Here is a 15,106-nt window from a genome sequence, read left to right on the forward strand (position 1 = left end):
TGTGCCGAAGTAATGGCTTGAAAAAAATTGTATACATGAAAATATATTTTTCAATAAATGCAGAAGGAATGAAACAGTTGGTAAAAAATGGCCTGTGAGAAAAATCTATAAATTAAAGTCAGGAAGGAGGAAAATTTAAATTACAACAGGACACTCTTTTTTCACATATCAGATTTACATTTTTCGATTCAGATCTATCTGAAGGAAATCAAGGTTCTTGGATGAAATAAATTTTATGTAGCACAAAAAAAAAGGTCAAACGAATGAAAAATTGTTGAACAATCAGAACTGTAAAATTTTACTATCATTTTCTTCTTCATTGTTATGCAAACTTTTTGTAAATAGCCTTTTTTTTGCAGTAAGCAGGAAATTGTTGAAAAAGAGTATCCATGTGAGAAATCAGACTGATTTTTTATTGATTTTGTAAAGTCATTGATATCGATACTTAATGTTTGCAGACAACATTTAACCCCGAGTGATACAAATGAAAAAGGCCATGACAAGTAGCTTTTAAGGCTACAATTTTCAAAACTAGGCTCCGAATAAATGAATGGTCTTGTTTCGATCTTTAATTGGCATAACGTGATACTTTCAGGTTTGATCTAGCAGTTTCAGTTAATCAAGTCTTTCTGGTTCCAATTTTGGTTCTATACTTCATGATCCTGGACTTCCTGATGTCAGAACTGACGTCGTTTCTGACGTTCCTTAATTCAATGTTGCCCAGAGCTCCAATTTCGTGTTGATCTCATGCATTAAGCAGTTGAAGTATCTAAACTTCTGAAAAAGCACAAAATTTCCAAACGTTTGGATTTAAATCGACGATTTTCGAGTTACAATGCCAAATTAGAGCCAACCGTCTAGCCGATTACTCTACAGTTGCATTTATCTTTAGCGGAGCCTCCCTGACAGATCCTTTTCATTTGTGCAACTCAGATAAAAATACATTAGTTTTGATTGATATAATTTGATAAATCATCACCAGAATAGCATACATGCTTCAGGCTAGAACAGAAAGAAGTTTAAAGGTATTTAACATAAATTACACCTTCTGTTGGCTACAACTTTTGTTTAAAATTCTAAAAATATTTTCAAAAACTTTCCTTCCACATGAGTAATGACCTTTCTTCTTTAAAGTCATCTGACCATTCTCACTGCTTAGGGAGGAACAAAGCAGACTCTTTTATTTGAAAATGTCAACTGCTTACAAAATAGAATCACTCGTTTCTTATTTTTATATGCTGAACTGATGTTGAATAGATATTTAATCCTTTTGCACTCATGACTGTGGTGGATATACGAGAAGAAAAAGAAAAACATGAGAAAAAAGGAAAAGAAGGAAAAAAATTTTTTGTTTAGTAATTTGAAACCAGTTCTCATTCCATCCTCCACAATTTGATAAAACAATCGTCTGATGGAATCTAAATAAAAGAGAGCTCAGATTTCTTCCTGGAGAGATTTGCTTGAAGCATGTTTCTTTATTGAATATTGCTGCATTTACTAATGAGAGGAACTAATTTATGTGGTGTTTGGTTACTGAGATTAGGGTTGATGATTGAATGTAGTTTTGGTATCAAGTTTTAGTTTGATCAGTTAATTGAATATGAATGATAAAACTGATGTTGGCTATCCCATGCATCATTTGATAGTCACTTAGGAGCTGTATGCAAGGACGTTTGATTTTGGGGCTCAATCCTTCTCCCTGCCTCTTTTTTGACTAAATTCTGGAATTTACTAATTTTTTTAGAGAATAAAATCCAAATAACCCCTAAAAAATTCTGGCTACACACATGCCTACATAGAGTTCTAATTGAACTCCCCCTACTAATTTGTGTCTCTCAGGAATTACCTCGCAAAACTGATAATCACACATCTCACATCAATGTATCGTTAAATAATATCCAATCTTTAATTCGTATGTCATATCATTAAACAATGGACGTAATTCCAAGAATCATAATTACTGCAATTGTATCACCAAAATATCTTCTTGTAATTATTAAATATGCTTATTGAATATTCAATTTCAATTTGAATTTTTAATGAACATAACCATTAAGTAATGAAATTCAATAATCATCATCGTGTAATTAAAATATAGCTTATTAGTTTTCATGAATGGCTATGAAATACTCAGTAATTAATAATTACTAATTTCTAAATAACAATAGCTTCTATAATGTAATGAAATAGCTTTTTATCTACATCAGTTCACTGTTAAGTTGCTCATTGGAACTTTGGAACTTTGAAAATTCTTCTTCATTGGTGTCTTTTCAAAAGCTTTATAAATCTTTTTCTGAATACTACTTTTTTTGAATGACTAAGCTTACAGTGAGTTCATTATCGGGGGGAAATTAAGAAATGACGTCCATAGAACAGAGATTTTCTGAATATGGCCATTGACTTGTCATGAACCGCTCTTACTTACTTGCGTCCTTTACTAGAGGTCAAGTGAGTCCATTTCCGTGCAGAGAGAATGTCTATAGCAAGCTCTACCCTTTAAGAACTTATGCCTGTTCGGAATGTTAGGACAGAATGTTAATCATCTAATCCAAGAATTCTATGGTCTTCCTCAAGATCTCTTACCTTCCACAAAGTACGATTACTTAATTCTATATACCACGGTACCCCCCTGTAGGCGTAGATTAACAAGTCGAGCTGATCTCAAACGATTTACTAGGAGAACTTTAATGATATTAGCCTCTTGAAAGGGCTTATACAGTTCATCATACTTATCGTTCTTAGGGGTTGTAATTTGGAGGACATGGGGACTTAAGATTTTGTTACGGAGGGGGAAGGAAGTTCAAAAAGTTAATTTTTCGCGTTAAGTAATAAGCGAACGGAAAACGACCACAATTTTTTCATGTAAGCCTATATACTTCCTAATTGCTGGACATCATCAATGAATAATCCCAATGTTGTAATTCGGGTCACTTGCTCTATCCCCTACAATTTCTCTTATTCAATTTAACTCAGATAATAATCATGAAGAAAGGAAAGCTCTAACATACTTTTTTATTCATTGCTATATGCTTTATCACAAAAAACAACTGCACTTTTGTGCACTCATTGTTTTATGAAAATTCTTTTTTTTAAAAAAAAAGGAACTTCAAAAGTACTAAGCAAGCCATTTTAATTCTCTGACTCTCTTTTTTTCTGTTTCCTGATGTTGCTTTCATGTTTTCTGCATTTTCAGAATTTTATGCAAAATGTAGTGAAAAAATTTTTGTAAAGAAAAGCAAAATTGTTTGTAATGATGAAGGAAAATTAAAAAGTACAATGAATTTGATGAAAATAAGACGATAAGAATGAAAAGTTTATAATTACAAAAAGCGAACGTAAATTGAATTTGCTTTTTATGCAAATATACCCATTGCTTTAATTATAATCGACATAAGAGAAAAAGAGAGTAAAAAAAGGGTTTTTTTTTGTTTTGCTTAAGGAAAACAACGGCAAATACGGGAATGAGAGGATTCCTTTGAATGTTAATTAAATTATATATCTGCATGCAGGAAGAAAGAATGTGTTTTTTTTGAGGATGAACTATGAGATATAAGATATTGTGGAACGGAAAGTATTGTCTGTTCCGAGAGACACACTCTAAATGGAAGCAGCTTTCAAGTGGTTTTTAAATAGCTGTCAAATAGAGAAGGCTTGCATTTAATGTTAATCAATGTGACATAAATGATCTATAGGATAGGATAAGGCTCTTTTATTAAGAGCAAATGGAGGTCACCTAAAATTGGCATTCATATGACTACAAAATATAGACAGCTTCCATTTAGTGTTAATAAAGGAGGTTCAGCAGAGCCTTTAAAGATCCGTGGTGGAACCCCCTTAATATGTGTCGATCTGGTGATAAACCAGCTTTAACAGTTTCATATCGACGCACTAAGAGTCCCTAAGAGCGGAGCCTTTAAAGCTTCGTGGAAGAACCTTCTTTATTTGTGTCGATCGAGTGTAATCAGTGATTTTCAAGCTAATTCGAATAGGTTTCTTCTTACTTAATTACTTTGCTGACCGTACAGATCAACTGTGATCCATGGCCTCAATTTTTGATAACGTATTATCAAATTGCGAATGTATCAGGGGATTGTCATGCTTTATATTTTTTGTTATCATGTGGAATTAAAAAACTGAAATATAAATTCATGATCAGTGTACTTAAAACAGTGATTCAGGCCAGAACTTGTGCTGTAAGATTATAAATAGCAGGTCGAGTTGCAGAATCAATTACTAGATGCGCTCTTATCACCAAACTTCGCATACATTTTTATAAATTCACTAAAAGCTTAATTGTTTTTGTTTCTCAATTCCATTCTTCCATTTTGTGTGCATTCATACTGTAAAATTGTTTAACTGTTAGACTCAACTGTGCACTGTTAAATCACAGGATGTAGATTATATCCACTGACTGTTTTTATTTTTTGCTCTCCTTCGTAATATGTACATAGTAAAAGACTAGGAAGACTAAGCATAGCTTGTGGAAATATTGAATATAAATAGTAAGCTTGAAACATGACAGGAAATCTAATATTTAACAGATGCTCGCACAGATCAAATAGATTAACAAATATGATGGTGACATATTGAGTTATACACAATTGGGTATGAAAAATAATTAAAATTTTATTTATTCAATCAATACAATGATGTGTGTTTCTACTACTTGTACAGAACTGCTTCTCATTCATGTATTTGCATTGCACTCAGTTGAGTAAATATTTATTATGATCAAATATTTAACATTTATATGCTTATATGTGCGTATCTATTGATACAAATCGGCATGAATCTACACATGTTTCTTTTTTGCTATTCAATAATTGAGTCAAGTCTTATGATTCGATTAGAATTTTGTATATCCACATTTATTTCATCATTTGATACTTTCGAGAATTAAATAATACAATTTAGATGACATATTTAATTGATTGTATGGAAAAAGGAGGACAGGAATGAAGGAATGTCTGACTTGAAATATATTGAATATTTAGGGTTGTGAGAGGCAAAAATTCAGACAGAAATTTAATATAATATGAACAAATTGAATTTATTTGAAACGATTTTTCAAATATTGACTTGTTGAGTGTTGAACGGAGACTGGGGATGATCAATGTACGCACTTTGATGCGTTTAAAATATGTGAACATATAAAATATAATCTAAAATTAGAATTCATGCAAAATTGCAGAACTGAAGGCAAAATAAAGTAGAGTTGCAGATTTGCAATACAGGCTTTTTTAAGGCTTTATGTATCAATAGTATTGGGCTCAATCCCATGTCATATTTTTAGTTCGAAGCGCTATCCCATTATACCCTTCTAGTTCTGAAGCTCAGATCATGTGTTGGATCCAGTTTTGAGGTCTTTGGCTCATTATAAGTCTCCACTGTTAGGTATATAAGGATATACAAGTAACTGGATGATTTTCTTTGCGGAATCTTGTGTACATGAATCGTAATTGGGTACATCAGGTCTAATGACGTATTCGCATTCTTGCAAAGCTTGTAAGGGATTTGGTGTGCATCTAGAAAGCAGGAAATGTTGATCAGAAATTCATGGCTGAACTCTGAGAACTAGTAGTATCCCCTTCCTTTATTTTTGATTACCTTAGGGGTCGTTCATACAGTTTCCATTGATAATTTGTTACCAACGTAATTCTCTATGGATTTTTTTACTTTCCGCTCCTTTTCTTTGAATACCAATAGAGTTTCTATAGATATTTTGTTACCGAAGAGGAAATGGGGTCAAAAAGTCAATTCTCCATTTCAGCTATCTAACAGCTTCTTCAATTACCTCTAAAACATACTCTAAGTGTTTTTAAAAATTCATCCGACAATATCAATAAATTAAGGATCGAACAAAATATTCTATAACATTAATGATCATGTGTATTATCCACCACGACATTATCCGATAGAATGTTCTTATTACAACACGCTAACAGTGCCTATAAATTTGAAAACTTTTTTTTTTTACTTCCATAGAAATTTCCTCAATCTCACCTATTTCATTTCAAGAGCTAATATGAACCACATAAATTTCACATTAAACTCAAAGAAATAAGGGAATGAAAATTCAACCCATGTCATCATATCGAAAAGTAAAAAAAGTTTTTCCTTGACTTTTTTCTTCATAAAACAACAGCCAAGATGAGGCAGGAAAAAAGCACCAAAGAGAAGCTTAGTAATTTATTTTCTTTACTTTACTGACTGCTTCACCGTTCCATTCAAGGCTGAGCGGGTTTTAAAATGCGGAAACGAAAAAGTTAAAATTTATTTGATAACTTTATTATAATTTTTTGTGTGCTGTATGTGCTGTATTATTATTTGAATTGTTTTATGTCGCGTTTTTACAGTTGGAATCGCAAAAATTTGTTCCGGATTCGGGTACTTTAATTTTCAACTATGAAAAAAAAGGTGAAAAGGAAAGGAAATTCGATATTAAGAAGACGAAGAGAAATAGTAAAGGAAAGAAAGGCAAAAAAAAAGTAATTTGGAAACAAAAATTAGAAAAATTTGTTTTCGTAAATCTTATTGCCGATCAAACATGTTGATTTAGATTTATTAATTTTCTCTTTCTTCCTTTTACGGCTTTTTATGGACATAAATTTTATTTTCCTTCCTTTTCTACTTCTTGCCTTCCGCCAGCCACCTCTCGAACTCTGTGCAAAAGGTTGAATTTAACTTTCTTAATAGGACTAATTTAAGCGTCACCTGTTCCACAATAACACAAGAAAACATTAGAGATTAAGTAACAAAGAGAAAGAAAAATGAAAGATTTATGGAAAAAGAAAGAAAATAATTTTTCACTTACAGGACTAGAAGAATGAAATATCTCATTTATTTCTAGAAATAACATGACCGCATGTCGACAAAATTAAACAACTGAATTAAATGTTATAAACTCAATGAGGCTCATTCCGGCATGAATATCTTCATTGATGATGATTGTTTTGTTAGCCCGGATAGCACAAATTAGCTAATCGATCAAAAGTCCGGCTGCAGGCTGAAGTGATTCTGAATTCGATTCAATTAAGATTCGATTTGAATCCGGCATCATACCAGAGTCACGCCGGCCTTGTGCATGATATTATATCAATTAACCAACTTGAACTATTCTGCCTAGATGCTTACATACTTATGACCAGGGTTGTTACAGTATATTCTGTTTTACAGAACGTGTACACATATTTCACATATTTCATGTGTGCACAGGGAAAAATGTGTGGATATGTGTGGATATATGTGGATATTCACACATTTTCCACACATTTTTACATGTGACATATTTTCAAAACACACCAGATTCTGCTTTTAACAACCCTGCTTATGATTAAAGTTAGATTATTGGGTTTTTGTCCTTTCTTTGACAATTTCTGACTTACTTTAGGTTTTTTTTTGCTGTTTTCTTAATATCCGTGATGTCCTCTTTCAACTGACGTCTACCACTGGCTACTTTTTGCTAATTGCCAATAACAAATGATTTAATTTTCATATTAACAGATGCTCCCAAAGGGAGACCCTAGGTTGAATGTCTCTTTATTCTCTCCTTATTAAAGATTGCTTACTCATTTTGCTCCGCAGTAAAATGCATTTTATGATCCCTTCTTTCACTTTTTGTTACAAATGTCGTGGACCCCAAAAAACCTAAATTCCCCTCCCCTAAAAACGGAATAAGTGGGGCATTCATTGAGTTCAAGTCACATTTGAGCACTTTGCTCGATTAAGATGACAATTATAATTGCACCTCAGACTGTGTAGACTCAAAACATATTCATATCAGTATCTATAACAAAATCAAACCCTCATTTGTCTAAAATTATTATATTTCTACCAATATTTTCCAAATAAATTTCTCCTAAAAACAACAAAACCTTATAAAGATATTCAGATTCAGTTTATTTTCTTAACAACATTAAATACATATTTATCGAAGTTGTTCATGTCATTTGTATGATAATATGCTGCTAATGGAAAGATGAAAATTATCACAAATATTTGTGCTTAATTTTGTCTCGAAGATAAATCTTTGATGTGATAACAAATTTTGTGTTTTACTAATTCAAAATACATGTTTTGATAGCAAAACCACTTTTGTGAGATGTCTGTTTTGATTTTAATTTGTCAAAATGAGGAAAAGTCAATAAGATCAATTCCAGGGTAAACGCATAGAAAAAGTGACCGTTTTTTTTTGTACGGTTTTACAAGAATTTGTATTGTTCTTAGCATTTGAAATTTGAATAAAAAATTAACGGTAAAAACAACAAATTTTTAACGTTAATATTAATTGATATTTGCTGAATTAATCAAGTAAATTGATAATATTTCTGCAAGTTATCAACTAATTATCGATAAAAACTGAAATTTATGCTTTAAATTCAAGAATAAATTAATTTTTTTGTGAAAATTTCTAACGGTTTTTCAAATTTCAAACATAAGTGCTAAAAGCAGGACACTGCTAAAATATGAATGCTAAAAGCAGGACACTATCCGTTTACCCTGGGATCAATTGTATGTGTTGTAGATCTTGCTTGTGAAGGAGTAAAGGTAGAATTTAAAATTTTCTCATGAATTTAGCGAAAATTTATGGAAAATTTTCATATTGATAGTCGCCACCAGGGAGACATCGTCTCTATCACGTACAACATTAATCTTCATCTTTAGATAAAATCAATCATTATTTAACCTTACCACGAATGAATGGCAAATGTGCATTAATCTATGTACATAATGTAGCATTTCAAAGTATCAACTTAAAATCTATTTATCTTTCATGTCACATTATAAACATAAAATGCATTATCGGTTGTTGATGTGACATTTTTTTTTTGCTATCCTTCCTCCTATAAATGTGTTCATTCTGAGAATGCAAACGGAAATTGCAATTTCTCTTTTAGAAAGATAATTTTCAAACTTCATTCTATATAGCAAGGAACCCGTAATACGGTATGAATTTCAAACTAGCAAATCACTTGACATTCCCATTCTTGAGAAGAAAAAATAGGAAGAAGAAAGAGAAAAATATTTGCATTAATGCCAAAAGCACTGATGACAAATTTTCACTGCTAGATGTTTATATCTAATTTCCTCTCTCGTTTTTCTTTGCAGCCTCAACTGACATAAATTCCGGCATCATTGGATAAAGGAAGTGGGAGTGAAAAAAAAATTCTTTATTAAGTTATTCGTCGAGGATAATGTGTGATTATGTCAAATTTTAAAGCCAAAGGAATTTTATGAAAATTTATTTACGGAAATTTTTTTATGAAGCAGCTGGAAGTAAAAAATAATATAAAAAAAAGTCAGATTGAGTGAAGAAAATGAGTTTGAAACTTTATAAACTGTGTACGAAAATATGTAAAAAGTGTCACAAAGAAGACGAGGAAAGATAAAATTTTACAGCTGCACTTGGTGGATGCTGAAGAAAAAAAAAAAAGTTTGATCATTAAATAGTAGTTAAGTAAAAGTGAAGTAAAACGAGAAGATTGTTTCCATACCCTATCAAGACTTGTCATCATCGGCAATGGGTGTAAAAAATTTGTTAATATTTCTCATATACATTGCAAACCCACAGCGCCTTCAAGGCTCATCACAGTCATTATCAGGTGAGTGTAAATTTTACGTTTATTTTCATACCGTCTATGTTGGTGTATCAAAAATGATAGTTCATTTATCTTTACGATATTCTTTATTGCTTTGTTAATTAAACACACCCTTTAATAAAGACGACGGTTGACGATGAGAGAACATTTCTTTTTTTTTTCATGCTTTATTGGGAGATTAAGACGCAATTTTAATCTACTGAAAAAAATATTCTTTCTTTTTTTGTTGGACGTTTGGCTGGTTAAAGCTGAATTATTAAATGTTTACGATACAGATTGTCATTAAGAATTCATGAGAAAAATATGGGGATGAAGAGATAGAAATCATGGCTGTGGTGGAAATGAGTGGTGCGGTTTTATGGTCGTCTGACACAAAACTCTAATAAACTTTGGTTGAGATGAGTTTTACTTCTGAAAATCTGAATCAAAATGATTTAATCTTATTTATATAGATGTGGAGATTTGTTTGGTTTAATACACTGGAAGCATGCAATATTAAAGTTGTTGATCTTGCTACTGAATAGAATTTATGATTATTGATTGAAATTTTAAGGCATCTTAATTAAATCTTAATCTTAATTAATTAATCTTAATTAAATTAGGATTTCCTTTACAAATGATGTTTAATGTTTTAACACACATCTATTTCTTGTTTTAATTTCTTATTTACTTAATTCGCTGGTGGAATATATCAATTGCAATTCAATAATTCCTTTTAAAAGTCTTCTAAAGCTGCCTGAGTGGAATATAAACTTAACTTATTAGAGGTAGATTAATGTCTTGTTAATTACTACTTCGTGTCCACTTGAGGTGGTTCTATCATTATCAACGTTAATGCTTTCTCTATCGCCAGCGTCTTCCATTTATTTATTGTGCCTTCCTCGAGTTATTTTGTTATCAACAGCTTACTTAGCTTAAATTTCTTGTCTAATCGAGAGTCCACAGGTATTCCAAGAACATATATTACCAAATGAAACCTGTAAGCTTAGATTCTTTAGAACTACTGCAGACTTTGGGATGGCAAGAGATCGCGAGAAAGACCGAAAAATTTCTGGATTGGATGTGTTGAAAAGGACACTAAAGTCCTTAGTATCCCGAACTGGCAGAATGTTTCGAAGAATAGAGCTGTCTTAAGACATTTCATACTCGCGGCAATGGGTCTTCGTGTCCCTTAGCCAAGAAATTAAAGTAGAAAGTAAGCTAAGATGCTTATCACAATGTCAGCTAATATTCCTTGCGTTATGAACTAAATTGAAGAAAAAAGACAAAAACTACAACTGCTTGGATAGAGCCAGTTTCAGTCTGCATCTATGAATGCTCATGGATCACAATTGACCTATACGAACAACGAACTAAGTAAGATGGAACAAGAATAATTAAAGAAACCTTGAAGAAACATCTAAGAAATCGAATTTACAACGGAAATTCTTAACATGAGTGTGAGGTATAATAAGAAACAAAAACTTTTCTAACGCAACATGTTCCAAAACTACTGAAACATTCAAACATACACATTTCCACGAAACACCAACATGTTAATTATTTAAAGCTTTAACAAGAAACACAAATTAAGGATATGAACGAGAAAATTATTCTATTCATATAATTATCCTGTAAGAATGAGGAGTTAAAACTTTCACAGGAGAATTTCTAACCGTAATTAAAATTAGGGAGAAAAATATTCAAGATAGCATAAAAGGCAGGCTGATGATGAAACCACATCAAGAGAAAATTTTAGAAGAGGTTTTTTTTTGTGAGGAACTAACAAAGTATTAAAAAATAACAAGATTTAATATTGCGGTTAATTAAATTTTCTTCCTTTTTTTCTCCTTCCTAATTAAAACAATTTTTTCTCGTCTAATTGAGAAGTCAGTAGGATCAAAATACTTTACTCAAGTGGCAATTTATTAACAATGCTCATAAATTATTAATTCTAATAATTTGATATTTATAATAAATATAATAAAAAAAATCTCCGTAAATGAGCTCTTGAGAGAAATTAAGCTAATAAAAACAATAAAACATGACCCGAAAAACGCAGTTGAGATGAAACTTTTCTCCTCTATTGCACATTGGGCAAAAAAGTGAAAAGTATGGCAATAATTGTTTTGATATGGCTATATTATAGACACTAGTTAGTAGTATACTGGAAAAATATTTTTCCCCCATAAGTCCAAAGTCCACCAGATATGACTTAAAACATTTTTTGTGTTTTCGACATATTCAAGATGTTATAACTCTTTACTAGCTCATCCAAAATTTTTCAAACTTTTTTATTTGATAGATATAAGTAAGTGCTTTTAATTAATAACACACATGATATATTTTTGACCCACTGTGGGAACAAAAAATTGAAAAAAGTCCGAAAAAATGCCTACATTGTGTACCAAAATATTGACGTCTATATGGTCAAAATCGACTTATAAGTGAAAAACTCATAGGTACGAACCCTTTAGAACCATATATATCCCACGGTGTAACCCAGCTGTTCTATTTTATTTTTGATAATGTTAGAACTTTGTATGGACTACTAGATAAAAAAATAAAATCAAAAAAATATAACCAACAAAATTGTCAAAAATCGACCTCAAGGGGGTCTAGGGGGGTACCTTGAAATTCAAACTTTTATAACTTTTGCCACTATTAATGAAATTTGATGAAATTTTCATATGATATTTATATATTCAATATCTTAATAATCATAATAAAAAAAATTGTTACACAGTGGAATTTTGTTGAATTTTGACAATTTTTGTTTTTTCATGTTTTTCAATCTATTTCATGAGGGTTAAGTGGACTGTAACTAAATTTTATAAAAAAATTTCTTTGTTTATGCAAAGCAGACCCAATTACCTTTTCAACGATACCAAATATGTAGCATTAAAGTAAGATCTCTCTTAAATATAGTGAAAAGTTTGAAAAAATAGCAAAAATTTGAGGGTTTCAAAAATCTACATTTGACATATTTGCTCATAACTTTTGTAAATTTGAATTTTATGATATAAATTTGGTATTTTTAGAAAGGTTAAAGTATTTTTAAGACGATAAAAAAATATTTAGAGATCAAAAGTGGACCGATAGGCTAAGTCCAAAATGTCATACTTTGACTGTCCCTACCGAGTGCAATTAGCATCCGATTTTTATTTTTTGACATAATTTCCATGTTTCTATACTGGAACTGAAAGTATTTAACCATAAAAGTAGTTTTTTCTTCAATTAAAGATGCAAATAAAAAACAGTATTTTCCAAAAAAACTCACATTTTCGAGATTTTCCATTGTCTTGATATGAACTTTTTGAGGATGAAAAAACATTTATATGGCATTTATGTTTTGATTCCACTGTAGAAACATGGAAATTATGTCAAAAAATAAAAATCAGATGCTCATTGCACTCGGTAGGGATAGTCAAAGTATGACATTTTAGACTTAGCCTATCGGTGCACAGAGTAACTTTTGATCTCTAAATATTTTTTTATCGTCTTAAAAATACTTTAACCTTTCTAAAAATATCAAATTTATATCATAAAATTCAAATTTACAAAAGTTATGAGCAAATATGTCAAATGTAGATTTTTGAAACCCTCAAATTTTTGCTACTTTTTCAAACTTTTCACTATATTTAAGAGAAATTTTATTTTGATGCTACATGTTTGGTATCGTTGGAAAGGTAATTGGATCTCCTATGCATAAATAAAGAAATTTTTTTATGAAATTTAGTCACAGTCCACTTAACCCTCATGAAATAGATTGAAAAACATGAAAAAAAAAATTGTCAAAATTCAACAAAATTCCACAATTTTTTTTACTATGAATATTAAGATATTGAATATATAAATATCACATGAAAATTTCCTCAAATTTCATTAATAGTGGCAAAAGTTATAAAAGTTTGAATTTCAAGGTACCCCCCCTAGACCCCCTTGAGGTCGATTTTTGACAATTTTGTTGGTGGTATTTTTTTGATTTTATTTTTTTATCTAGTAGTCCATACATAGTTCTAACATTATCAAAAATAAAATAGAACAGCTGGGTTACACCGTGGGATATATATGGTTCTAAAGGGTTCGTACCTATGAGTTTTTCACTTATAAGTCGATTTTGACCATATAGACGTCAATATTTTGGTACACAATATAGGCAATTATTATAGATATAGATAAGATCTATAATATAGTATAACTTAAAAAAATTATTATTACACCATGCGGTCACAGTAAGAGAAAAAGTGCAAAAAATCACATTTTTTCGGACTTTTTTCAATTTTTTGTTCCCACAGTGGGTCAAAAGTATATCATGTGTGTTATTAATTAAAAGCACTTACTTATATCTATCAAATAAAAAAAGTTTGAAAAATTTTGGATGAGCTAGTAAAGAGTTATAACATCTTGAATATGTCGAAAACACAAAAAATGTTTTAAGTCATATCTGGTGGACTTTGGACTTATGGGGGGAAAAAATATTTTTCCAGTATACTACTAACTAGTGTCTATAATATAGCCATATCAAAACAATTATTGCCATACTTTTCACTTTTTTGCCCAATGTGTATTGGGCAACTAAAGCAACAACAGAAAAAAGAAATCTGAAACGGAAAAAAAGGATCGAGTTTCAAAAAAAAAAATTATTTTTCCTTCTCTGCTTTACTCCAATCCTAAAATAAATCACAACTTTGTTGAGTATTTGTCGAGAGCAAAAAAAAACTTTTTTTTTTATTCTGGCTTTTTTGGTTAAATTTCCTTTTTCCTTTCCAAAAACTCTCTGAAGCTGATTTTTTTTCCCCTTACTGCTCTCTCTTCCGTATTTCAAATTCACGCTTTCCATTCACTTTCGTTTCATTGCTTTCAATTTATGGCTGAAAATTATTTTTAATTAAAAGTCGTAAACAAAACCCTTGTTTTTCAGATGCCTGCCTCGTTGGTATGTTGTGATAATATTTATGCGTGTTTAACCAAAAAAATATTTATTTTCATCCATTTTCATTTTCAATGAGCACTTTTTTTTTAAAACTTCTCATTTTTTCCATGTGAACCGCAAAATAAAATAAAAAAAAAATCAAAATTTTTTGAAGGTTATTTTGCGTGGTTTTAATTGAAAAGTTTGAATTAAATGCTGGTTGTGGATACTTCAGGATTGCTGTACACGTGTTCAAATGGAGTTGAAGTAATATTTACCTACTTACTTCGCTGGATGTATAGATCAACTGTGATCAATGGTCTCTCTCAGTTGGTGTCTAAAATTGGCTCTATTGGTGATTGACTAGCAGTGAATACCAAATATTTCACTGTCTCTATCAACATCCTCTCTCCAAAAGTTCTTTGACCGCCCTCGTGTTCCCTCGCTCTCCCATCTACAAATTCAGACTTAAAGACTGTCAAATAGCTTTATTAATGAGAGCTTCACCAGGTCTTTTTACAATGTGTCCTACCCATCAGAGCCAATTGATTTTTATGCTTTGTACAAAATCAGCTTCGTTAAAAGTCTGATATAATTCTGCGTTGCTCTAAAT

At 30.9% G+C, this 15,106-nt stretch overlaps 1 protein-coding gene across 2 annotated transcripts in view; it reads left to right on the forward strand.

Moving 5' to 3' along the window:
• Nucleotides 1-15,106, forward strand: part of DIP-gamma (Dpr-interacting protein gamma) — a 91,760-nt gene that overhangs the window by 21,869 nt on the left and 54,785 nt on the right. For both annotated transcript variants that reach the window (XM_070648553.1, XM_070648554.1), the window contains exon 2: nt 9,109-9,602. In XM_070648553.1, coding sequence (XP_070504654.1) covers nt 9,521-9,602 — 82 coding nt within the window. In that variant the 5' untranslated portion in view covers nt 9,109-9,520. The remainder of the gene's footprint in view (nt 1-9,108; nt 9,603-15,106) is intronic.

The sequence above is a fragment of the Chironomus tepperi genome, unplaced genomic scaffold (genome assembly GCF_022539635.2).
Source record: "Chironomus tepperi strain 1889 unplaced genomic scaffold, CSIRO-AGI_Ctep_v1 contig_406, whole genome shotgun sequence".
Lineage (NCBI taxonomy): Eukaryota > Metazoa > Arthropoda > Insecta > Diptera > Chironomidae > Chironomus > Chironomus tepperi.